This window comes from Tyto alba, unplaced genomic scaffold (genome assembly GCF_018691265.1).
Source record: "Tyto alba isolate M040663 unplaced genomic scaffold, T.alba_DEE_v4.0 Super-Scaffold_6, whole genome shotgun sequence".
Lineage (NCBI taxonomy): Eukaryota > Metazoa > Chordata > Aves > Strigiformes > Tytonidae > Tyto > Tyto alba.
Window position 1 is genome coordinate 45,582,889 of NW_024881327.1, and position 27,715 is coordinate 45,610,603.

Sequence of the window (27,715 nt, forward strand, 5' to 3'; positions counted from 1 at the left end):
TAATTAATAAACATGACATTGAGTAGGAAAAATGATTATTCTATGCAGAATACTAGTACCTGCATAGTATTGGAGAGATACTTTTTACAAAGTGGACGAATTGCATTCTTGGGGAAAAAGCAGCTGATGTCTGACCATAGTAATTTAAACATCATTCTGGTGTTTTGCACAACCATCTATTAAAACACAACTAATGTATACCATAATTAGGAATAAGGCAATGAGCAAGAGAAGGTAGAATTTCATCAAAAAGACCCCCCAAAAAAATATAGTGAAGACTGGTCTCTGGAGAGAAGCGAGGGATGTTGAAATAATATGTGTTTGTGTACACAGAAAACAAAAGAATTAAAAATGTCATTAATGGGTGCAGAAAGGGCAGCAGAAAGAGTAAATGTCAAAATGTAACAAACAGGCATGGTCAGAAGGGGGTAAGTGGCTAATGCCTACATGTAGTTGGCATTTATCAGTGAGTGCCACTGATACACATCTATCATAATGGGCATGCAACCAAATGAGTGTACCCTGCATAGCGAGAGAGGGCATAAAGAGGAATAAGAAGAAATGCATCCCACTTTTGTTGTAAACAATGACATTAGGTAAATTATGGGAGGGAAGGAGGAATCTTGAGACTGAGAACGAAGATTTGAGTGAAAGCTCAGTAAAACAAATTCAAATAAAAAATAAGCACAAATGTAAAACGAAGTCCGTAGTTATCTCTTGAAGAGAAGAAATTACCATGACCAGACTTCCACAACTACTTTCAACTTTATCCCTCTATGTGGGGTTAGTTACTAAGCTGCAGTGCATTTCTTAATGACTGGACCATAGTCTGAAGTTCAGAATTATAACAAGGAAATATTTATTTCTCCAACTGACTAAGGTTCATTGCTTCCTAGTGAAGACTTTCTATGTGAAAAGACACCTCTGAAATCTCCTTCTTAATGTAACGCAAAAAAAAAGCAAGAGAAACAAAAGGGAATGTACTTTTTGCTCTGAGTTGTTCAGAAATTGCTCATCTTTTGTGTTCACGCGTTAAAGGAAAAACAAAACACACTGGGAAGGAAACTACCCTAGCAGAATTCAAGACAATACTAATTTCAGAAAGTTATGAACATCTTCTAATAGGAGGAAGGCATTCATAACAAGAACTACAATTTTAAATAGTTATTACTGAGTACTCTTCCTGAAATAAAGAGGATTTAAATTTCCTAAATACAGACTGAACTGCATGCGGAGGTAACAAAATTCTAGTACTCTATGCAGAGTACTAGAATACTCATTCATTAGGCAGATGAAAAAAGCTTTAAGAGAAAGTCTGACTCAACCCATATTGAACTGTTTGTTTTGAAACCTCAGAAAACCAGATTTTGCAGTTCCCTATTACTATGTCACTTAGATATTCTATCGATATATGGGCATGATATACAAACAGCCTGCACTGCTCCTATTTGCTTTTGAATACTTTGAATAGTATTCTGTCTTATGAACAACAATATTGAATAACACGTGATAGAAGAACAGAGAAAATGTGGTCATACTGATGCTATTGTTCTGTATTTATGATGACAAGATGCCAGATTCTATTTATGCAAATTTACCATAGCTCTCAACTTTTAGCAAGTTGATTATGTTTTGGGAAAAACTTTTTTCTGAAGTCTCTCACAAAGTCTAAAGCAGAAACTTCTGTAGATCTCACAGAGAAAGTTAACACTATAATTATTTCCCTTATTAAATCTTCTATATTGCTGTGCTAAAAAAAATAATCTTTTATGAAACATATAATACCTCATTTTGCCAAGGGATTGAGACACAACCTGTAACAAATTTGGAATAGAAGTCATCATCTGTAGTATCCAGGTTCACTCCTTTTACTGTTGAGAACTGCTCTATATCCAGGACATCTTTACAATATACGGCACGTGGCTGCAGTACAATACAAGAATGCTTCATTAAGGTTTTGGTGGTGGTTTGGTTTTTTTTTTAAATTATTATTTTTATTTCCTAAATGAGTAAAGAGGGAGTGAAATGTCTGAAATTTTAGATTTCACATTGCTGATCACCAAATTACAGTATACTACAAAACAGAAATGCAAAAACTTAAAACTCTTCATAAGGCACCTGAGCAATTCCATCCATCCTGCAAGATAAGAAACATCAAAACCAGAAAAAGCATACAACTTCTCTGAATTTCTTAATGGTTGTCATAATTCATTCATCTTCTGTCACCCTCCTTTCAACTCCAGAGTAACTTCTTCAAAGGTAATCTTCATTTGTTTAGCATCTGAGCTATGGAAGTAGACTTGTAAGAGCTAAGAAATCAGCTATAAAGCTCCATAGAGCAATACCACTATTGTAAATTGTTTTGTGATCTCAGATGAAGTGCCACAAAACAACTAGCTGTCAAGAGCTACAATGTCTTTCTTCTGCCAATTTAACTCCAAAGGTTTCTCTGGAGTTCACATGATCGCTGGCACAGAATTATGACAGTTCTTGCCTTTTTAGATACTAATCAAATCTGTCTCACCTACTTACATCTGGCAAGAATGGAGGTTCTAACATGTTAGCTTCCAGCCTCTTGAAGTTAATATTCTTGAAAATAGGATGTTGCTTTACAATAGCAGCTCCATCTTCAGTGCAACCCAGTCGTTCCCCTGGATTTTTAGCAAGTAACTGCAAAATATAGAAAAAAAGGCTGATCCAGTGATATAATCCCATAATAGAAAAAAATATATTAGAATCTAATCTATATGCAAAGTCTTTCAAGTAAGTTTGTTACTTGGCCTTTTATTAGATGAAATTTATCATGGTATCAACACAAACTGGAAATCGAAACATTCTGAGAGGCAAAAAGATTTTCAGTAGACAAAAGACTTCCTGAAAGCAGACAATTTAAAAATTGTATCCAGGGTTATATGAAAATATTTTAATTGGTGCCACACTGAATAGATTTTACAGTACAGACTGAGTAGACTTTACTTTCAGGAAACACAGACTTTTTTTTTTTTTTTTTCCCAATGGACTTAAGTAATGCATAAACTAGTAAAGACAACTTTTGAAGCTTTCTGTATAGATGTGCCTCATTAAATTTAAGAACATGCAAGATAAAAAAAAGCTGTTGTCTCATACCGTGTCTTTTAGGCAAGAAAACTTGTGTACTACTATGCCATTTTTCCCCATGCAGTATCAAAGTTGAGCATGCTATTGTAGTCCGTCTATAATTACATGTGGTTCAAGGAGTACTGGACCTTTTCATTCACATGATGAAAAAAATCAATTTATGCAGCCTTCCTTCATCTTGAAAAAGTTCCGAATTCTCAAAGTTTGATAACTGAACAATTAATGGACAATCACAAACTTTCATCTGAACCACAGAAAGATTTAAGAACTCCAGCTTTAAAAAAATTTTCAACAGAAGATGTTAAAATAAACTAGTTCATCTCTTAAAAAAGATTAGAAATTTATTTTTCAAACCTCTACGTCTCTTCACCCACCATCCTGCAGATAGATTTTGCCTCCTCTGAAAACTTGTCTGAGTATGTTTCTTGGTCTTCCTTCACTCTCCGGTCAATCTCATCCCGTTTGACCCTTTCCTTATGCTTCCTGAATGGAGACTGTCCTTCAATCATTTCATAAATCAAGCACCCAAGACCCCACCAATCTGGGCTGAAGGTATACTTTTCATTTTTGAGCACCTCTGGAGCTACAAAACAAAACCAAAGAAACCCCCATAACAATTCATTTTAAAGTTGACTAATTAAATATTGGAAAAAACTCTCAGGTACTCTTTCGACCGTACAGAAATTTTTGCATAACTTCTCTGTATTTTGAAGAAACATTCATTTCTACAGTGAGGACTCTTATTTATATCCAAGAGAAACACTTAAGATCAGTGTTGTTTACAAACTGCAAATGAAGTTCTTCCAAAGCATGAAATGTGTTGTTATAGTAATTCATCTGTTTACCTGTGACCCTAAATCTTGTCTGAACCTCAGAAAAAAATTAGGTGCTTTCTTCAAGTTCTACCTAAAGCTAGAATGTCTAGACTTCAGTTTTTAAGTTTATCAGTAGGTTTATAATTGACTATAAACACCTACCACCACATATTGTAACCTCTCTTCCCATAAAACGTCTGGTACTAATCCAGGCCCAATACAGTTCTCTGGAAAAGTCATTCATATATTCACAGAAACAAAGTATCTCATCAAATGTAACTAGCAAAGGATGCTTTACATACCCATGTAACCAACAGTCCCAACCCGTCCTCGGACAGTTTCTCCTTCTGGAATCTGCACAGCTAATCCAAGATCTGAAATTCTGATATGTCCTATTTATGTTAAAATAAGTTATACATAGTCAGCAAATAACAAAGTGTCATCATTTTTAAAATAAAAAAAATTATGTAGCATACTTTATAAAAAAAACCACCCCAAAACATCAGTACATTCATATACCCATACCACTAAGTTTATTTAACTTAATTAGAAAGGATTTATCATTATTCAACTCTTCCTTAAGTGTGTAAAAGGAAGAGAGGCATAGATCCAACTGAATTCCTGAAGGTCATACAAAAAAAAATTTGCTCAATACTCTAATTCCTAACTTTGGCACAGGCTATTACTCTAGGACAAATAGAAATGATGACTGCTCATTTCCAATTCTGTATCTATGCATCAGACACTTGTAATTTTCCATTCTGTCCTCCCGTCACAAACACTTTGCTTTCTGACTTCCTATCAATACATCAGAATTTACTCCATTTATTCTAACTATGAGAAAACTGTAGCCTCTACTGACACATCAGGTTTTCCTCTAAGTACCCTAATAATGCTAAGCACAAGTAATTGCAATTGCTATCCCCCCTCCCACCTCAAATTAAAAGCAGCCTTGCCATAACCTACTTGAAGTTACTTATATTGTAACATGTCAGTTCAATATTAGGATTTCCCCTTCTCATGCATCAGTCTAATGTAGCTAACGGCTTCTATTTCACTTTATTAGCCAAACTTTTCAAGTTGACTACCTTTCCTAATTCACATGGCATTTACAGTAGTGCCTACAATGTATCAGTCATCAGGTGGAAGGCTATAATTTATCATGAACAGCACTGCTCAGATGGCGAAACAGTTCAAGAAGGGCAGTGGGAGTAAATTCACCTCACTCTCCCTTGCATTCCCGTGGATAGATACAGTTCGTTGCTGGACAGACTCAACAGCAAATGATTAGACAGTTCAAGCTAAGAATTGTATTGACACGATTCCAATTTAAAAAATACATAAGGTACTTTCTTAATAAAAATGTAAAAAGCTAAACAGAAGAAAGGATGATTACATTTTCAAATCAATTTTAAAATAGAAAATTGCCAATCATGCGCAGTAGAAAGATTCAGGGCAAAAAAAGTCAAACCCAACCCCACACTTATTTCTAATACAGCATATAAGGACAGGGACACTGTCATTTACAGAAACATTACAGATTCTTCAGGCTGAAGAGGACTTCAGAAGGTCTCTAGTACGACCTTCTGAGCAAGCAGTAAGACCAAAGTTTTCAAGGCTTTTTAATTCTTGCCCAGAAAGCTTCCAAGTGTGGACAGTGCATCACCTCTCTGGGTAGCCCATTCCAGTGCCTGAGTGTCCTTTGTGCATATATTCTCTCTCCAATGTCAGTTAATAGCATAATAATTTCTCATTTACATGTGACAGATATTCAAGGGGTGGGGAGAGAAGTGGAGAAAGTCAAGTGCCACTCGATATACTGGTTAGAAATAAATAAATGCTCTTGAGCAGCAAATGCTATTTTAAATACATTCAGATGCTCTTCTATTCCCTGACATTTGATGAACCCTTTTCAAGTGCAGGATATGAGCTCCTGAAGCGATTTTTTAATTAGCCCCCTCTGCTCTCTGGAACAAGATCAGAATAACCCTGGCAGAGAGAAAGCATTCTAGTGCAGTCCTGAAAGGCTACATTTTCTGTCAAAGAAGCCTTCAGTTTTTGCAAGACATTGCTGGAAAGAAAAATTAAAGAATGCATTTGATGTTTAGCAAAGCTTTAGCTCTTAAAAAGGGACTTCTCCCAAGGATCATCTTTTATACAAATTTATCAGTCAGAACATGCTGACTTTAAAAAAAAAAAAAGTGTTAATGACTTCAAAACCAGTTTTTCCTTAACTAAAATACTCAGCAATTATAAGAACAAACTGGTAATATGCATCCACAGCTTAGGAGGAGGTAATTGCTACCCATGTTCTACAGTGAATTAAAAGGATTCTGATAAATTTCATACAAAGTCATTAAAGAAAATTAATTTGGCTTCTGCAAAAGAAAAAACTATAAACATTTCTTCATATTGTTTGTACTTCCTTGATTCCTTCCAGCCACATATGCATCAGTGACCATCAGACCTGTTTAAGTTGAAATGTTAAAACAAACAGAGATGCTTCAGATTTCTTTTCTTCTTTATTGCTTAAACATTATAGTTTATTAAGTAAAATTCTGGCCCCACATCTAACATTCCATCTTTCCATAATCAAAGAAAAGACAAACAGAGAACAAATCCATATAAAAGTTTTAGCCATCAAAGGGAGGGGGGAGAAAGAGGAGCAAAAGGGGAAAAGTAACCATTTTAAGGTAGGAAATTGATCCCTCAAACATCATCATTGTCATCCCCTTCAAAGACCCAGTGTTTTCCCTTAATTTCTAAAAAGCAAGGGCAGTTTTTTCTTTATTAATTAAAGTTAACATCTGTCAGTCAGGTATATTTTATCATGAAGAAACCCCTTTGATTTCTAGCACAGTATTAATTAGATTAATTCCCAAGTTCAAAATTAATTTTAATTTTTACTTACCACAGTCATCAAGGAGTATATTCTCAGGCTTCAAGTCTCTACAAATTAAACAAAACAGAAATGTGAATTATACAAAGGCAAAATGATTAGCCATCATCAAGTGCAACTATGGCAACATAAGACTTCTTGGCTCTGATTAAAGCAGTTTTTCCAGCTTCCACCCACATATACAAAAAAAGTTGTGAAGTTGAGGATGTATAATACAATCGTTTAAACACATAACTTGAGATCCATTTTTTCCCAACTCTCTAATCCATTTATATTAACAGCAGCAATTCATATCTCACAGAGAAGAAACCTTCTCTATACAACACTAAAATCCTGGTATGAAGAACCACCAACTTACACCCAAATTTGTCCTCATAAGTGAAAGATTTCTCCTGAGAGTATCAGTCATACAATTCCACGACTGTAAAACACAGGAGTGCTTGCTGCAGTTTGATGCTGATCCCTTGCTATATTCCACCCCAGGGTGTCACAGTATCAAAGACTAATATTCTCAAGACTAAGCATAGGCTTAGTATCATCCATTCAAACTCCATTCCTTTAATTTGGACATGCAGATTCTAAAGCTTACTAGACACTTCATCTAGCTAGGACTCTTTGCAATCAATTTCCTAAGAGTCTCTACTACTTTTCTGTAAACATCAAATTCTCACATGAAAATGTTTGTAGCTATTAAATTCTAGCAAGACTCGGGAAATAGTAAAAGGGCAATTAATTCACTGTTGCAATCCTGCATTTTATAGGCATCTTCTTGTACATTTTTACTTGAAGAAGGAAAGAATAAACTCAGTGGGATATTTGGGTTTCCTACCACCTCAGGGAAAACTTTGGTAGTCACTGAAGCTGAATCAGAAGTTGTTTAGAGGTTACTTTTAGGATGCATTCTCTAGCAGATTCTACTGAGATCATACACATTCTTATATACATATAAAATATATATATATGTGTATAAAAGACGTATTGCATGTGTTGTACATAACTGTGATATGCATCAGAAAGTATGTGGACTGCAATAGTCTCTTAAATTTATTCTACCATAAATATTGTATGGCCAGAAATAGACAAGCAAAAAATCAGTACTTAGCTAAAGATTCAGTTACTATTGGAACAGATTACTGAAAACAGTAAGTACATATATGGTATATATATGGGTATATGTACAGTTATGACAAGAATAATTACTCTTATATGAGCAGAAAAGACTGAATAATGTAAAAGAAGCAATTTTAGGAAGAATGACTCTAGAATATACACGCACACATTTGTTCACCACAAAATTGTAATTTTTTTTTTCCCCAAATACTGATAAATTGATGCTCTGAATTATGTGTATTCATGTTAAAATTTAATTATTTCATGAGATTAACTGTATAAAAAAAGCAGCAAAACACTTTGCTTCTAATACCTTTAAGTCTAGACAGTCCCCATGTTAATCATTTCAAGTTAGATATGAAATTACAACACCAGAGAAATCAGGAAAGGTCAGAATAAAAAGAAAACAAAAAACCTCACACCAGTATCAAAAAAGCAGAATAAAATTCAGCCCAAACTTTAGGTAGAAACACATCTACTCTGAAGCACATAATGCATGCTCAGGTTAACTCAAGTAAACAAGTTTAAAGAGTTCCATCTCCAAGAAGGCTGATTAAAGCCTAACCTAAGATGTAATACTTACTAGCAACATCTGCTGCTTAATAGAAGCCAATTCTTTCTTGATGTGATTTTGGTCAGTCAATAGTAAAACTTGTTTCTAGCTCAAATTCCATCTCTTGAATGCTCTTAGCAGTTTGCAAAGAAGTCAGCTTTTGGAAGCATTCAGCTATAAATTCTACATCTCGGTTGCTAGCTCTGGGCTATCAGCCTTCTCCCTCTTCCTTTCCTGCACCATGACAGAGGCCAAAGTCACAATTTCTGATGGAATGCACAGACGCTAGTCCTGCACTGGATAAGACGCTACTTGAGCTGAAACCCAAGCTCAGAATGAGAGCTACCAACGCAATTCCAGCAACAGAGCAGCAGTTTTACCTTATGAAGCACAGAAAAACCAGAGGACTGCAAAGCTCACATAACTAAGAGGTTCATTTAAAATAGTTAAATAAAAACTATATATTTATTTTAAACTAGACTAATCAAGCACTAGTCTGTTTCTGCTATAACTTACATCAGCCTTCCTACACAGAAAATTTCTGGAGAAAAATCCTTCCAGGTCTTTACTGTAAAGATATCTACTCTGAGCATAGGCATGAGGCAGGGTAGGAGCTACTCGGGTTTATCCACTACAGCTTCAACAGGTCTTTGAGCCTGATCTTTCACCTTCCAGGCATATTCAGCTGCGCTATGGGCACCTACATGAGTCTGTGAGTAAAATCTAGGTGTTCAGGCAGCTTATCTGATAAAAAAACACTACCATCCTTGAGCAGTCAGATAACTCCTGCAAGAAAACTCCAGCAACTAAGTCCCTTTTGGAAAAGCAGGTGCTTGTTCCCCACTGTCTTATGCAAATCCTGACTTTGCTCTAAGTATTACCAGAATTTTTCTGTAGCAGATGGATGAACAGCCTCACTACTACATGTTCTTCTAATGTCAGCAACGTATGGTAAGTTACAAATAGCTCACAAGCTCCCATTGAACAAGCAAACAGGGCAGCGCGGGGCCCTCCTTCCAGCTCTGCACCTATTCTTTTAATCCAGTGGGAACCCCACTAACAAAATGGCACAACTGACTCCAGGGTCCTACAGACAGCACTAATGCCACTGCTTGAAATTAAGTAATAATTGGCATAAAGACACACGAAACACAGTAAAAATTGGTGTGAACAGAGAGGAAAGTTAGGTCTAGTTTTTCTACTTTATGAGGCACTTTGCTACTGATGGCAACACATCCCAGATATAATAAAGTTGTAATTTTAATTTGACTGACTTACATTAAAACTGCCATTCTAGAACTGAACAAGCTGACATGATTAACTGATTTTACTGCTATCTGCTGATACCTGTCTGCACTCAGGATTTCTATTTTCAGAAGTTCTGAATTTCCCTTCTTCCATTGCTTCTACAGTATACTTTATTGTAAATATACAGATGGGTAGCCAAAAAAAAGTTCTCAAGAAAAAAAGAACTGCAGTAATAGATCTTGAGATACGGCAACAAGAAAAAGAACTAGGTCAAATTTCAGAAATTCAGTGGTTCTACCAGTATTAAATGCTTTCAAAATGACACCAAAATAAGAAAAACATCCCGTCTGTATTTTCTTGTCCTATAGAATGAAAAATAGTATTTGCCATAATTCAGAAAAATAAATCATTGAATCAATGAAAGTGTCCTTCCTTATGTTCTCCCCACCACAACATTAAGACTGAAGGCTGCCAGCATAACTTCTTTGGTGAGAATGAAACAATTATGGCAAATTTTCCCAAGTTTCTGTTTCACTAATCATATATAATCCCTGTATTGCTGCTGAAATGCATTTCCATTAAGATGCCTGATAGAGAATTTTGATCGTGTAAAATATCACTGTAATTGGTGACATTCTGAAGACTTCCATAACCACCTATTTTGGCTTCATGTCCTGAAAACTGTAAAATTTAAAACCGTGCTCCTAAATGCATGAAACAAAGAAAAATACATATGGAAAACACAAATCAGGTCCATCAGGAAAAAAAATACCACTAGCAAGAGACAAAACAAGACTTTTTTTTTTTTTTTTACAAAAATTTGATCATTCAATATTAAAAAGCACAGGGCTGAAAGAGAGTCTACAGAGAAAGTAAAATTATACAAGCATTTTGACAAGGTATAATTAGAGTCACTTTTTATTTGTTTACATACTGGGCAGGAACTCCCTTAGTATGTCCCATATTGAATTGTTTAAGTAACACCTTCAGGTATTATGATTAAATTTAAGCCCTTCTTTTTCCTCCGAGCATAGAAATTAGTCAGTTACTAACACATGTACAGGTAACTGTCTCTTGGTGCTTCATTTTGTTATGAATGGACTAAAAATAATTCCCAGTCTTTTAATTAAGAGGTAATTTTAGTCAAGAGTTGTGAAACCATTTTCCTTGCTCATAAATGTAAAGCCATGCAAATTCTTAATAATTGGAAACTGATTATGTAATAGCACAAAACAGGGCAGAAATCTAGACACCAAGACCACTCCAGAAGAAACCATTACCTCCAAAATCTGAATTAGACAGAGAACACTAGGATTTGACATGTGTTTGAACGTCTTCTTGTAGGCAAATAGCTAACAAGTTGGTCTTAGAGGGCTGTGGGTTTTTTTGGCTGTTTTTGTTTTGTTTGGGGTTTTTTGGTTGTTTTGTTAAACAATCAGTTTTGTTTTCACTTGGTCAATGTGAAATGACCTATTCATAGCTGATCAAACCATTCATCCTTGCTTCCCTCCTACATGCATGCCAAAATACATTGTGTAACACTGCAAGGTTGGCCAAATCCTTTAGGGAACCACATACAACAACCAGCATAAGCCTCATTTACTCTGTGGTTCTGCCACTTTCTGCTGTGTGTGGGGAGGGAAAGGACTAAGACCTATTATATTAAAGTTAAGCAGGATTATACTTTAAATATTCTTTGAGAACAAGTAGTACTTGGTGTTACACACCAGAAATATAAAGGAAGTATTCTTGGTCCACCACTAAGTTTGTTTTGCTTGTTCTGCAATACTAATGCATGCCAGGAGTTAGTTAAATGATATATGTGCAGAGACAGAAAAGAGCAGTAGAGCCATACAATCTCAATTACAATGCATAAGGCTTCTGATAGTTTCATTAATTCAAAAGCAATAAAGTGTTTATTGGAAGAACCTGAAATAAAAGCAGAAGAAAGAGAGCAATATGGATTATAACTGACTTTTTACCCTCTTGGGTATAACAAATAATGCAACAAGGGACTTCTATAGGCTTCTGTGAACTTCTACTTTAGAGTGGGCAGAAATACAATCCCCTGTTCCTAAAATTTACTGATTTATTTGAATGACTAATGAAATAAGACTAGTAATTATGAAGGATGTGCCATGAAAAGGACAACAACCATTTTTTTGCTTCTTTTACTATGAAGTACAAACTTGTTTTAGTAGAAAACAATTGATACATTCAATGCTAAACAGACATGGAAAATTCAAGATATGAATAACTGTATATGACACTCACCTGTAAACAATTCTCTCCTTCTGCAAATCCTCCAGACCACAGCACAGCTCTGCAGCATAGAAAATAGCCCTTTCTTCATCAAAGCCAGGATTTCCCATGTTATATATGTGAAACTTCAAATCCCCTCCATTCATTATGGTTAATACTAAACACAGGGCATCTTTCGTCTCATACGTATAGGATAAACTAACCTAAAAATGGGGCAGGGGAGAATATGACCATTATTCATTCATAAACCCCAATGCAGTTCACAGCTTTTTTTTCCAATACAAGCAACATATGAATCCTTTTTTAAAACAAAAAAGAACAAAACAGCCAAGTAGAGTATCACCCTTGTTGAGTACTTGAAGACACAAAGGAAATCAGAATAATTTGCATGTGTACACAAACACTACATCACCATACAAAAGTTTAGTGACATATCTGTTTAGATACCATATATAGCTCCACCCAGATAATACATTTATTGATGACACCCCTCAGCTGCACTCTATCTATATTACTTTGTAAAGATAACATGCGCATATACCTTATTTTATTAATACCTCAGGAATTATGCACTGTCAAACTACCTTCCTGAACTTCTACAAGACTCAAAGTTGCCCTACATTAGAGAAAGTAAAAAAGTTGCCTGAGATCAATTGTGTAGTTTCTGTTCCTCCCTGCACCTGCCCCAGATAATTGTATATTTCCCTGGCTTAGAATTTGCCAACAGTAAAGACTTATTATAGCTCTTTATAGTCTTTCTTTTCACTGTATTTGGAATGTGGTGCTGATAGGGAAGGAAGGACACCACTTTTTTTTTTCCTCAGGTTTCAGGTAAATTTTTTAAAGTGTACTTAAAGTTTCAAAGTTAATTTGTAAATTTAAAAAAACCCAATTTTAAAACTATATACTGAAAAATTTAACATATGAAGTTTGAGTAACAAACTCAGTTTCAATAGAAAAAGCTATGCTATGCTGATGATGATCTGGCAGGATCTAGAAAATTACCTCTAGAGATTAACTAACTTGTACTAAAAGCAATGGGATTTAAACATATTTACATACTTACATACATACATACTTACATTAGGTAAGTAAGTTAGGAAAAATCCGAAGGATTTTTTTGACTCGATAGATATATTTTTAAAAGCAGTACAAGTACATAAAGGTCATAATTCAGTAATAAATCCAAACTTTTCTTTCAGAAGCATAAATCCAATATGAAATAATAAAATTAAATAAATATACAAATCAGCTACTCAGGGCAAATGTTCCTGTTTGATGGTTTTAACCTGATGTATCACATGCGTGACAAATTATCTACCTACTTCCAGTCCAGTATTACGGCAGATCCTAGAGCTAGATCTTCTCTGTTCAATTGAAATAACATTGGATGGCAAGAGGAAGATAACTTATGCTCAACTCTATGAAGTGATTTACAATCAACTTTCATCAATTATTGATTTATAGTATTTACAGATGTTAAAAAAACATTACTCAAAAATAGAAGTTCCACTTTTATCTCATGTATCCCTACAACTAGTAATTTCTAGGTCAGTGCAGGTAATTTCTGGATTCAATTTCAAACAATTCAAGCCCATGAGCCCTGTGAGAAAATAGCACTAGCATATTTATACAAAAACATTATTTATAGCCATTTAAAATACATTAACGTACCTGGCCAGCAGGTTCTTATTTCTTCTTTTAGCTGGCAGGTTTTTTAATACATAAAGCTCATCAGAAAATACATACATATATATTTTATATATACATATTTATGTATTTATAAATAACTTCTACTATCCTCTAACACAGGTACTTTAAAATCCTCTCTGAACAGCAGTACAAAATGTATCAGTAAATGGATTTAAAAATCAAAGCAAAACACATTTAAAATTAATATTTAAATAACAATAATTCAATGAAAAAATAAACATTACCAGAGGGGAAGGTTACCTGATATATCTTTGATCATTCTAAGTTATTTCGCTGTTTAGTAATTAGAGCTACTAACAGACCATAATTTACATGATAGCATCATGTTAAAGTATTAAGACTAAGATTTTCATTCCATGGAATTTCTATCAAAAAGTTACACTAATTGTTTCACATCCAAGATAACTCTGTAAGCCTTAGTACACAGCACATCAGTGTAACTAACCTGAATCGATACACTAATAAAATTTCATTATTATCTTGAAATATTTAAGCAATAGAGTAAGGAATGCTATGAAGACACCTAAGAATATAAAAACTCTACTATTAAAAAGTCACAGAAATGCAGGATATGGAACTTTTAATGGCAATTAAATGGCAGACTCTTAGAAGTCATCCCTTTGTAAATGCATTTATGAATGACCTCCAAAAATGAAATTAGAAATCAGCATTAACTATAGGAAAATAGGCTTATGGGAGAGAAGAAGGGGGTAAGAGAAGAAAGCAGAGGGCAATGTATTGGTAGAAGAAACAGAGAAGGAAAAAAAATAGGAATTGAATAAAGTAAATGGAATATCCTCTTTAATAAAGATAGGCAAACATACTCAGAGGCTGCAGCAGAAACAAAATTTAAGTGATTATTCAAATCCAAGTCCTAAGAATAATCTATTCACCTTTAAACAGAAGACAAAGGTTCAGCGGCATCAGCATGCTAAAACACAACCTGATGTTTTGGTTGTAAGTGAAAAAGAAAGCCAACAGACTAAAACTAACTCAATATTGGATAAAAAACATCCTCTGCACAGAACTACTCACAATCACGCACAAAACATCCTACTTCTTATATCAATAATCTTTCAGTCATCATACATTCTCTAAACCAATTTAAAAATGTCTTGTGCCCACAAGCTCCTAAAGGACTGAAATGAAGCAAACTAAGCAAGACAAACTTCTAAGATCAGAAGCAGATACTTACTACAAACCTACTATTCACTTTTTCTAGAATTCTTTTTTCATTTAGAGCCATTGATTCTCCTTTCCTCTTCTTTATTCTCTTTTTTTCTAGCTTTTTACAAGCATACATTTTTCCTGTTGCCCGTACTTGACAGGCACACACCTGAAAAAGAAGGAAGGTGTGTCAGAGATGCCAGTATTATTTTAGGGTTATTTTAAAGATGATAGATTTTTATTTTCTTTTTTCAAATCTGGAATGCTCTCAGAAAATTAAGGTCTGTAAGCATCAATACCGAACTTGCACCCATGAAACAACTTTGAAGCGTTACAACAGCTGTTAACAGAAGTAGAAAAAGTGATTATACAGGAGTAAACCCATTTTTGCTTGGTTGAATAGTTCAATAAAACTGAATCTTGTGTTGGTAAAACACATGACTGTGGTAACAGTGTATGTCTAGGCAAAGAGGACAGAGAACAAATATCCACACCTTAATCAAATGGAAGAAAGATAATGATAATTTAGTAACCCTCCTTCCCCTTCAATATAGGGCTCCAATTAAAAAATGTAAGGGGAAAAAAAAGTCTGATGAATTATAAACAGAATTAATAAAACCTGTATTTTTTCCTAGCAGGTTCATGAATATCCCACATAATTATTAAGTAGAAAGTACATTCTCATTGCCAAATTAAATTTCTAAACAGAAGCAACTGTTGTCAGTCAGTGGAAGTTTTCCCCAACTTTGTGCATGATCTACAATGCTGAAGCTAACACATTAAAAGAAAACAGTTTGAATTGACAATAGTTTGCTAGGTGATGTGTCAAATGTAGATTCTTAGAGTCAAGAGTTAAAAACCTGCTTCTCCTCCATATTAATTTTTTTTTTTTCTCTTAAGGATTGCCTTGCAGAAAGATACTTCTGTACTCACCTCTCCAAATCCACCTTTGCCTAGTACTCGGTAATGCCTAAATGTGTGTTTGGTTACGGGCTGCCTGATTAACAGAAAGAAACAATTACTGCAACAGGAATTACAAGAGTTAGTAAGCCCCTCCCCACTCCGAGGTCCTTCCTCATTTTCTCCTTCTTGTTCTATGACATCTTACTGAACAACAGTTGCCTTGACCTCAGGAAGACAGTATTATAATAAGCTGAATTTCGAATGAAAGGGGTGCTCTGATTAGAAACATTGGCTCCCTCATGTGGTCATCAGACATTCACAAGAGCAGGAAGAAAAGCTGATCAATTAAGCCCTGTGCTGTTTATGGTTAGAGCCTTATCTGTTCTCATCAACAGGCAATTTATCACCTCCAGCTGTCTCCCTTAGTTGCAGTATGCTGACTGCTGTCAGCACAGCATGTAGGCTGTGTTTCAATGAGATTGTGCTTACAATGCAGCATTTTAAAGCTAAACCATTTCTGATTTTGCTTTGCTGTTTTGCTTTTTCAGAAAACAAAGAGTTGTGGTATGCAACAGCAGTTCAACAGCTGAATTGTTAAGGTATTGATGTAGTGGACAAGGAACAGGTAACTGGAAGCAGTAAAGGTGTCAGCCATTTTGTGCTAAAACACACCTAAACATGTATCAGAGAAGGGCTATTTCACCATGGTGGGGTTTTTGTTTTGTTTTCTTTTAAAAGAGCATTCATTATTAATGCAGGTTTGTTCTCAGGACAACAAATGAAGGTTCATGTGGTAGAGAATTTGGTTTAATTGTTTGAGTAACTTTCTCAGTTCTCTTCTTTGATTTTGCTACTAAGTCAGTCAAATAGAGGCACTGGATAATTGAAATTTACCAGAAAATGAATGCTCAATCTCCTTAATGTTTGAATATGTGATAATGATTAAAATCAGTTGAATATGTGATCATAATTAGACTCAATTTGTACCAATTTCAGCCTTCTGAAAAAGTCTGGACACTCATTTAGTATTGATTTAAAAGTCCAAACTAGATTCTGATACATATAAATCTTGCTGTCTTGTAATTAGTAGATCAGTGTCTGTACAACCCTGAAAAACTGATTAGTTATCCAATCACCTAGTTGGTTATAAAACTAGATTCATCTGCTTATTAACCACTAATTAGGCCAAGTTTGAAATTAAAGGATGATAGCCTTCCCAAGAAAGATTGGTATCCCACTGCATACTTGACAGCCAACCATATATCCATATGATAATAAATTTGCATTTACCTAATACAGATTTACTACTTAAAGACTAATGGACAGATACTTCCATTGGAGTATTAGCTCTCCTGCTGTCCCATCAACATCATCCTTTACATCTTGTGTTTCAGATCATAATTTTAGACACACACTGTCATTCATCAGGGCTCTACAGCACTTCTAGCATAACAAGCAGAATTAGCCATAAAGCAAATCAAAATTATAATATCAACATTATAAATAAACTTACTTTTCCAGCCATTTCCACTGTAAAAAACGGGAAAAATACACACTTTCTTGGTAAGCTTCAAAAGGTCTTCTGCTTAGGTATTCATGGACAACTCTAGCAACAGGAAAATAAAATCAATCTTATACTGAAAAAAATGTTGAAGCAGAAGGTGCTATCAATCTATTAATATACACTTAATCATATCAGTGAAGCTGTAGGCAGAAAAACATTGTCACTGTGCTCTACAATGGTTTCAACTTAGATGTCAAAATGAGTGCCTGTCACAGAAAACTGTTCCTGTCAAAACACTAGTGAATGCCAAACTACTGTTACTTATAGTAACTAGAAAGTTTGACCTCTGCATTCTCATTAGGTGTCTTCAAGTCCACCTAAACACCAGCCTCTCAGTAGCAATGCAATGAATATATGACCCCACAAATATGACCTCTCAAAAATATTTACGGGAAAGTATCGACAAGTTCTCATACACTCTTTGGAGACTGGCAAGCAAAATTTTATTCTAGGATTTGAAATTGAAATACTAAATGCCATATCCAAACCTGAACACCAGGTACCTTATCATTCCACTTAAACTAAACACACCAAGGGCAGGGGGCGGGAGGAAAACAAGTCATTCAAACTGTATTCAGCTATTTGTTGGACAGAGAAAAGAGGATGACCTACATGACAGATCCTCCCATTTGAGACATGTTTTACTAGGTGTTCTCACACATCAATTTCAATCTTATAATGTCAGATTGTTATAAAGTATACTTATTTTTGTTGCCAGGGAGATGACCCAAGCAGTGACAAAACATGTTGTAATCCTTCAGACATGATCAAGCATGCCTTGAAGAACCAGTAATATTAGAAACATAAAGGGTTTAGAATGACATGCAACACTGGTAAACATGTACCATCCCTCCAAGAAAAGCCTTCCGTGCTGCTGCTGTGTGAAATATCACTTCATAACTTCAGAACAAAAACAAGTTGTATTTATTTGCATTAACTATCACAATCAAACCTCTAATCAAACATCTTAATGGAATATAATTGTTGCCTTCAGTGCAACTTGTTTTCAAGAACCATAGATTTTGTAACACAGTTCAGAAACCTTCCAAGCTCCAGTTTGACTTCATATTTTTCTGAGTACCTTCATTGTAGAAAAGAAGTCACTCAAAAGGTAAGAGTAAAGAGAAATACTACCCTAACTTACAGGACACTTACTAGCAGATAATAGTGTGATTTTATGCAAAAATAACACTAAAGAAAAAGCTCTGCAAAAGTCAAACATCTAAATCACATCTGAAGGAAACCTAGTTCTTTAATAAATCTGTTCCAAATTTCTTACCTACACTCATGTCAGAGACCAATTACTCCTGAGTGTAATAACTTCACCTTTTATTTCTCTCAAACACACAAATTTCTCTTGTGGTACTAAAACTTAGCACTATGTATTTTTAACTTACCTAGTACAGTCCATAAAAAGGTCCTTAGAAGGGTTCTTCTCCAGTCTTGCTTTACATTCACTTACTGTTTCCTGAGGTATTTCTGGCAAGTGTGCTGCAGACTTTACATATTTTTTTTTAAAAAAGGCAACAATTAAAGCAATTTTGTAAATCAATGGAACAAGTAAAAGTTCTGTATTCAAAGTGAAATTAAATCTTCTAATACAGGAAAAGGAAAGGAATGGTTTGGCTAAAGAGAAAACCAAGAAAGTCATAATCAAGAAAATTTTTATTTGTTCCTTATTACAGAAAATTTACTGAAAGCTATTACAGTTATTTACTGTTTCAGTATCCGGGGAAACAAACTTGGCAATAAGACAAATTTCTTTTGCTTTCCGTAAGTCTACCATCACAAGTTACCTGTTTGGCTTGGCAGGATGGAAGGAAAGCGAAAAACACACATGAGTTGGGAAACTATTTCAAATCAACCCCCAAAAATTTGTTTTTTCTTGCAAAAACTCCTTGTGAGCTATTGTAGTCCCAAAGAAATTATGAGAAGATATGTGGCAAGCTTGGAGTCTATCTGCTTTTAAGGCATCTTTAAGACCTTCATTTGGTGTAAAGTCTTCCCAAGATGACCAAAGTAAAAAAAAGCAGAAGGAACATCTATTCATAGAAAGCAAACACCTAATTATATATCCACAGAAAAGCCTCTACTGGATACCAAAAACCAGACTCCTAAGAATCAGTCAGTAAGATCTAATATATGTAAAATATCAGCTATTAACGATCTCCATGAAAAGTACAGAGAAACAGAATGCACTAGAACAAAACAAAATGAAACACCATTTCACTTTGTGTATATCTGCAGCAATTCTGAAAATTTACAGCAAAGCAACCAAGGCCATATAGGAGTCTGAAAGAAGAACTTCAAGAATTCCTCATTCTCATATCCTCAGACTACAAAACTCTGATATTAATTTCTTAATATGTTTTCTTTAGATGCTAAATGTGTTTGTTTAAAATTGTATCTTTACTTGTGACCAATATTTAAATTAGAAAACATAAGAGAATAAATGGTAGTGGTAGTAGTCTTAAAAGCAGAGATCAGTCAAGGTTTCTGCTCAAGTTGATATGCATTTCACAATTGCAGAAGGCAGTATACCTTTCAGAAAGACAAAAATAGGACTAAGGAAGTTTGAAAGTCAATTTACTAAAAACAATACTTAGATCTCTATCTGACATTTACAAAACACTTGAGACAATATTTTGCAATACATTATATTTACCCCATTAGTGAAGTACGTCTCTAAAACTTTCAGGCCACAGTTTATACGCTTTTCATCTGAAGATACCTCATATTCTGCCTAGGGGAATGGAATTGAAAATTAAATTGCATTCAAAGCTATTTGGCACTATAGTCTTTTACATGATGCTAGGTAAATTTTATCATAAATAACACAATGCTCCTAGCATAAAAGGAACTGAAGGCACTCGTTTAAAATTTATTTAAAGATTTTTAGGCTACATAGTGAAACATGTATGAAGAACTGTCAAGAAAAAAAGCACATGGAATTCAACTTTTGGAAAACATGAAAACTAACAATTGATCTAAATCCAATTACAGAAACTGCATCCTAGAGGTTAAACAGTATTTTTGTATTACTGTAGAACAGAATGATGCAGATGGGAAACAATTAAGAGTACAATAATCATCTTTTTCTTCACTGTATTATTCTTCCTCCTTCATGTATTTTTCTTTACTTTAGTTTTAGGTAAAACTGGAATAAAACTACTACTTTCTACAAGGACATGTTAACTGGAAAGAAGTGAGATCTAAACCAAACCCTACTTCATTCTTTGCGAACATAAAACTGAGTAGATACAAAATTTCATGAAGTTTTTGGCTGAATAATATATGGCACTGTGATATAGAAAAAGACCATTGTGCAATACAGTGCATTTTGCAGATAAACAACTGGCGACTTAACAGAGCTCCAGAGATAGCTACTTATGAAAAAAAAAAAAAAAAAAAAAAATTATCAAATAGATACTAATACTGAAAATCTCCAAGATCTACTTGTAATTTACTTAACAATTTTAATGAATAATCTAGAAGCAGACATCAGAAGCTACAACATGTAGAGATAACCCAGAATCTGGCGAAAGATGAATTAGAAAAGACACATCACAAACAGCAACCTGTATTAGCTTTGTAAGCTTGGCCAACTCTGTCAAAGCTCATTTCATATCAGAATGTAAATACATGCACCTAGGAACAAAGAATATATGGCAGACCTCCGGAATGGAGGACTGTATTATACAAAACAACAGTTTGGCACATTGGTACAACAATCATGAAGATCCTCACAGGAAGTTCCAAGTGATTGATCTAATCAGAAGAGAAGTTAGGTACCTTTATAAAGAAAATTAGAACATTGAAAAATTACAGTTCAAGAACTAAACACACACACAGTTCTGGAAATAACAGAATACCTAAACTCCAGTTCTGCAATCAACTGCAACTAACCCACACTGACTCACTACAAAGTCATCAACATCTTTTTCTGTTGAGACATTATGGTAGCAACCACTTCAGCATAGTACTCAAATCCATAAACAACTGCAAGCCATTGTTTTTGCTACTTTAATCCACAACAGTCAGTCTAATGGTAAGGAGTTCTTCTGCAACTATCGAACAACCTTAGCAGGTCAGAAAAGTTCATCAACCACAGCAGCGGACTTTCCACCTTTAACATTCTCAATTAGAAGTAGTGGCTAATTTAATTAGAAGTAGTCGCTAATTTAATACAAACAGGCATACTATTTCAAGCAGATACTGTAATTTAAAAGTAAGTTGAAGAGACAGCCTTGTCAACTAATTTCTGTTACTCACAGAGTTTAAGAGGGAAGATTAGGCTGTCACCCATTCCTTTTCATACTTGAGTAACCTTGTCCCCAGCCAGTGACATGAGTCACTAGATGATGGGATAACTAATTCCTCACTTTAATTTCTGTCACTTTTATTCAACTGTTTCACAACTCTTCTTTCTATAAAGTCAAGCTGACTCCAGACTTTAAGGTCATACCTTCTCAACAGTTACAGCTTACCAGTCTTAGTATTCAGTACAGGTAGACAACACAGCATTGTACTACCTTGTTTACTCCATTTTGGCCTCGTGAAATAATCATGCTGCTGAAATCACATTGTTCCATGTAAGAGAGTCAGAAACCTCTTTTAATTAAGATGTAAAGCTCTTCAGACTACAGTATTTTATGCCAGAAAGTTTATTTTCAGAAAATTTAAGTCTAAAATGTATTTAAAATAAAAAAAATGGCAAAACCCAAGGTAAAAGCCCTACAATCTTACCCTTTCCCTTCACATTACTGCCTTACACATAAAACCAACCAAAAAACTTTCAACCCTACCCTCCACCCCAAAAAAGCTTGAACAAGCTTGCTGAAGTCCAGTCCAGAAAAGGGAATCAGGCTAACTCAGGAACCATCTGTAGAGGATAGTAGGTATTTTATCTCACTTCTTTGATCAGACAGCATTCTAGCTCTCAGATCATGAGTCACTAATTAGAGGTTATCTTAGCTCTTATGAGACATCTGTTTCAGTGATTCCTAAGCATATTTCTTCACCATGATTTTTCAAATGGAAGTTAAAAAAATAAAGAAAAAAGTAAATTGTGAAATCATCCCTTATATCAGATTATCTCAACTATGACAGTCTTTGTTGATTCACAGAAGTGTTGCAATTCACATAACATTATAGGTTGCATATTTCAAAACAAGTAAAAATGTTCAGTTAGTATTAAACACAGTTACTTCTTAGAGACCATTTCTTCTGAAAAATTACATCTATAGAGCAAAGACACACCTGCCTTACAGTCATGCCTAAGATTTTTTTTTTCTCCTTTGTGCTGCCAAAGATTCTGCTACTCCTTATCTGAGCTTTTAAGGATTAAAAATGTGTATAGAAGTTGTAACCATTAAGGGTACATTCACAGTTATCAGTGGCCTCCCCATTGTGCTATTGTCATTAAACACTCTGGTTTATGTTCACTTCAGGATATTTCACTCAGCTGTTCTCAATTTCCATTCAATCCACTGTGTCCCCAACTGTCAAACTGGTCTCTGAAATTTGGTGCTAGAACAGCTCCAAAGAGTCACAAAAGTATGGTGAAATGCACCTGGGAAGTAAGCCTAATTGCACAAAGATTCATTGACAAGTATAAGGCAATTCTACTTATTTGACACTAAAGTTCCTTTATAGCAGATCAAATGCTTTGATTTATACTCCCGTAGGGGGTAGGACAATATGGTGAAATGGGGGGCACAGCAGTAATCCCATGTACTTCCTTATACCCTGCACCTTTCTGAGCTATCTTGCATTCTGATACTGTATTTTGGGATGCATGTAGGCAGCAGCACTACCCTTCTTTCTTCTTCTACTTTCTTCACTACTACTTCTATCTTCTTTGGTCATTTATTGCCTGAATATAATAAAAAAAACAGGTGGGATGGGGAAAACTGTTCTTTTGGCAGTAATCTCAGTTTAAGACTATTTTACTGTGCTTGGATTAATATGAAGGACAAAGAATAAAAAGCTCTGGGCTTCTCTCCTCTTAAGGACTGTTGTGTGCCTGCCTACCGCTCTTCTCATAACTTTCCCCCTCCCCATGAGGGTTTTGCCTGAGGATTTGTTACAGAACATGGCTGCGAGCACACTTCCTTCCTTCTCTCATTCTTTAGCTTTAGATAGCCAGATGCAAATGTATCAAGACAAAACACTTCCTTTCCCCTTGGTCTCTAAAATCTGGTTCCTCTCCTTCCACAGATGGAATTACCATAAATTTCCATTCATTGTATTTTTTTTAATTAGCACATTCTGTATAGCCTAGGGCTTCCATGCAAGTTGCAACATTTTCAAGTCTATGTTTACAACATTTTCGAGTCTGAGTATCATAAGTAATATTCATGGTACACATATCCTTTCAGGCTCAAGAAGTCAAGCAGCATGTCTTTCTAAAAATATTTCTCTCATTCCCATCATGCCCATTTTTGTAGCCTGGACCATAATAAGATGGCAGAGATTTTATGGTAATTATTAAACATCTGCCTTTAAGTAACAGAGCCAGAGTGTTTTGACATTCATCAAAAGTTACAGCTTTACAATTAGCAAAGAGTAAATTGCACTACATTTTCATCTAGTCAGCATTAGTGAACAGATGCGTTTAGAGAAAATGAAAATTCTATAGATTTGTTGTGTGTTAACCCTGGTAGGCAGCTATGCTCCACACAGCCACTTGCTCACTCCCCCCAGTGATAATCAGAAGGGTAGAAGTGAGAAAACTTGTGGGTTGAAATAAAGACAGTTTAATAGATAAAGCAAAGCTGCACGCACAAGCAAAGCAAAATAAGAAATTAATTCCCTTCTTCCCATCAGCAGGCAGATGTTTAACCATTTCCAGGAAAGCACGGCTTCATCATCATGTGTAACAGCTACTTGGCAGGACAAACATTGTAACTCTAACCTCCCACCTTCCTCCTCCTTTCCTCCTCCTTTTATTGCTGAGCATGGTGTCACATGGCATGGGCTATCCCTTTGGTCAGCTGGGGGTCAGCTGTCCCAGCTATGTCCCCTCCCAGCTGCTTGTGCACCCTCAGCCTCCTCGCTGGTGGGGTGGGATGAGAGGCAGAAAAAGCCTTGACGCTGTGGAATCACTGTTCAGCCATAACTAAAACATCCTTGTTATCAACACTGTTTTGGTCAAAAATCTGAAACATTGCACAGCATGAGCTACAATGAAAAAAAATTAACACTATCCCACCCAAAACAATCACAAAAATCAACCTTTTTACAAACAAAAATGTATAAGCTATCACCTACTGATATCCATCTCTAATTTCTCACTGCTTACCACTGAATCCAGAAATTCAATGCATCTTTTCAAATCTGGTCTGGAATCACAGAACTGTCTGAAGAGAAGTCTTCCTATTGGCTGTTTGTCACAAAGCTGGTTATAGTCCCTTTCTGAGAAAGAAATAGTAAGTAAGTATCTTTATTTTTATCTTTCTCGTAGCATGGTCCTTACTTCCATTTGAGAATAGGTCAGAAAAACATCACTAAAATGTGAAGATTTTACATTAACATATTTAGCAAAGACATCAAAAACATGCAATGATCCCAAAGAACAGTGAAACACTCACTTCCGGCCACATTTGTCTCTTATAGACTATCACTTTTATTAAAAACACATTGAATGATATGGTTAAGTCTCGTTTAGGTTGGGGGGCAGAAAGCAACAATACTATGAAATAGCAATCCCAAAGTAAACAAGATTGTTTAGAAAGAATACAAAATAATAACAAAAAAAGGTAAAAAAAAATATTACAAGACATTAAGAAAGAAGTGAAATATATTACCATGTCATTCAAATTACAACATGATTCCTTTTTCTAATTTACGGCTTTGTAAATTTATCTTTTAGGAGCAGTTTCTTTTAACAAACAAGGAGCTGTGATACAGCTTTTATCTTTTCATAAAGTCTCCATCACATTAAAAGTTTAATAGCTTTTTTTGCTAATTAGCATTCAGAAGCAAGAGAGAACCCTTTCCGTTAACACCACCAAACTCTTACCCTTCTCAAAAAAAATCAGATGGACCGTTCTACAGGACACCTACCGATTGAGCGTCTAATACCTTCACAGTGACTAACAGGTGGCAACTTCAGCATCTCTTTCCATTTTTTACTACGCCCACTCCGTTTGCCTAGAAGATAGATATGAGTAATGTCAATCACAGTACTGTATCAGGACAAAATTAAATGTAACATTAACAGCATAAAATTAGGTCGCTCCTGCAGAGATCTGTCAGACTGCTTTTCATGCCTAGAAAGAAATCCATCTACAAGGATACCCAAATTAACAACAAAGTTGATATAGAAGAACTTTCATATGAAACACTAAAAAATGCCGTAAGATTTTTGCAAGACTAATATTTCATATTTTGGCTGTGCATATAGAATATCTCTGCAGAGACAAGGCAAATATCTAGGATTCTGAAAATTACAAACAAAACTGAAACATCAAAACCACAAACAAAAAAAAAAAAAAAAAAAAAAGAGAATTATCTTTCAACCATAGTGAAGAACAGAAGACATTGAAGTTGAGTAACAAAATACATAGAGCAAAGTGCTTAAAACACATTTTTGGATAATCACGTTGTACGCAAGCATTCTCCTTTTTTAAAGGACAGTAATAGCAATAAGAGTAGACCCCACTAATAAATGAGTGGGCATTGCACAAATACACACCATTTATTCTAGACTATATGAGGATACAGGATATCAGGAAAAATTTAGCTGCTGTAGGATTCGGATCTTTTCAGTGCTTCAGATTTCACAGCACTAGTATTAAACTGATTTTTAAAGAGTACTACAGTATTTCCCCCATTGTTACTCAGAAAATATAGCTGATCCATTCCCTATGTTAAACTGGAATTTTAGCACATTATTTTCACCTGAAGAAGTCAATTACATTTACAGAATATATGCATACTTATCAAAAAACCCAAAGAGATAGATACAGGAATGTATATATATTTTTAATTGCAAAACCTTTCAGTGGAAGAGTAATTTTTGTGCTGCAAAATATTTTAAGAGATTTTACAAAGTGATATGGCCAGATGCATTTCCACATGACAGAACACTAGCAAAACTGCACAGAAATCTTTTAACTGTACCAAAGCAGTACATACTGTTAACCACAATGGGAGAGAAAGGAAGGGAGTTACCCTATGTAACCCGAATAGAAACCAAGCAGCAAACAGTACTCAAGTCTTTCAGAATTATGTTGTTAGGAAGAAAGGAACTAACATCTTCTGAATAAGAAAATCTGTATTAAAAATAACACTCCACTCAAACACACAGCTTCTTGACCCATTCTGCCATTGCAGTCAGAGCAGTTGCAGCTTAGTGTACCTTCGTTCCTATCAAATTGACACTATCTTTGCTAACAGGAACACTGACACCTCACTCTGCTGCTTCAACAAAATAACCTCAACTCTAGTATCACTAGAAAAGTAAACAAATAAGGAATACAAAGCCTTTCAAAGTTGGCTTGCAGAGATTCTTTGAACTGATACCTACTCTCTAAAATACCTTCCTCTGCACTTCATTTCCTAATGTTGCTTTGTAAGTCATTCCCTTCCAAAATATTTTAGAATACAAATATATCAAATCTACTTCTCCCTCATACTTCATGTAGTACGAGAACTAATCATAAAGCTGTAATTACCAGTATCATTAAAACAAACTCAAATTACTTTAACAAAATATTTTTGATGCTAAGAAGTTGAATATATGCTTGAAGAAAATCAAACCACATGGAGCAAAGGGCATTTCTAACAGCATTGAACACAAATGAAATCAAGGAATACTAGGACTGGGTATAGATTATTATGTGATCATGAAAAACAGTGGACAGAAGCGTCAACTCGACTTTTAACCATGCAACTGGAAAATACACTAAGCTGCAAGGTCCACTGAAATTAAATTTCTCCTGTTAGAAAGTGTTCAGAAAGACTCTCATTTGTGCATGACACAGTACAGTCAATATTGACCAAGAATGATAAACTGACCCAAATTCATACCACAATGCTGTTTGGAAAAAGTAAAACTGAACTGTGAACCAAATATATCATCTTCTGAAGTACAGTCAAAGAAAGAAAGGGAAAAAAAATAAACAACATAAAACAAACAACAACAACAAAAAAGGAGGATCACTGGTGCATTTTATTTCAAGTTCAATACAAGAATGTCTGCTCTACTTTGACCCAAATACTTGGCCAGTTATTTACAATGTGACCATTATGAACTTTATTTTATGAATTTTATTTTATCCATCCTATAGAAGTCAATAAAGACTACATGCAATTTATTAATGATACACAAGAATCAAGTGCTTAAGAATATCAATTAA

At 34.9% G+C, this 27,715-nt stretch overlaps 1 protein-coding gene across 2 annotated transcripts in view; it reads right to left on the reverse strand.

Moving 5' to 3' along the window:
* The window catches only part of GRK4 (G protein-coupled receptor kinase 4), a 43,263-nt gene that overhangs the window by 7,037 nt on the left and 8,511 nt on the right, over window positions 1-27,715 (reverse strand). Inside the window, exons 2-14 of one of the 2 annotated variants that reach the window (XR_004406312.2) lie at window positions 25,419-25,505; window positions 24,655-24,767; window positions 20,017-20,094; window positions 18,749-18,849; window positions 17,301-17,393; window positions 15,818-15,881; window positions 14,913-15,053; window positions 12,017-12,207; window positions 6,844-6,881; window positions 4,235-4,324; window positions 3,492-3,700; window positions 2,525-2,670; window positions 1,786-1,923 (exon numbers count right to left, since the gene is read on the reverse strand). Coding sequence is in view for 1 of the 2 variants with exons in the window: in XM_032987366.2 (XP_032843257.1) it covers window positions 1,786-1,923; window positions 2,533-2,670; window positions 3,492-3,700; window positions 4,235-4,324; window positions 6,844-6,881; window positions 12,017-12,207; window positions 14,913-15,053; window positions 15,818-15,881; window positions 17,301-17,393; window positions 18,749-18,849; window positions 20,017-20,094; window positions 24,655-24,767; window positions 25,419-25,505 (1,481 nt within the window). In the remaining variant the exon portion in view is untranslated. The remainder of the gene's footprint in view (window positions 1-1,785; window positions 1,924-2,524; window positions 2,671-3,491; window positions 3,701-4,234; window positions 4,325-6,843; window positions 6,882-12,016; window positions 12,208-14,912; window positions 15,054-15,817; window positions 15,882-17,300; window positions 17,394-18,748; window positions 18,850-20,016; window positions 20,095-24,654; window positions 24,768-25,418; window positions 25,506-27,715) is intronic. The other variant, XM_032987366.2, reaches the window with a different exon arrangement.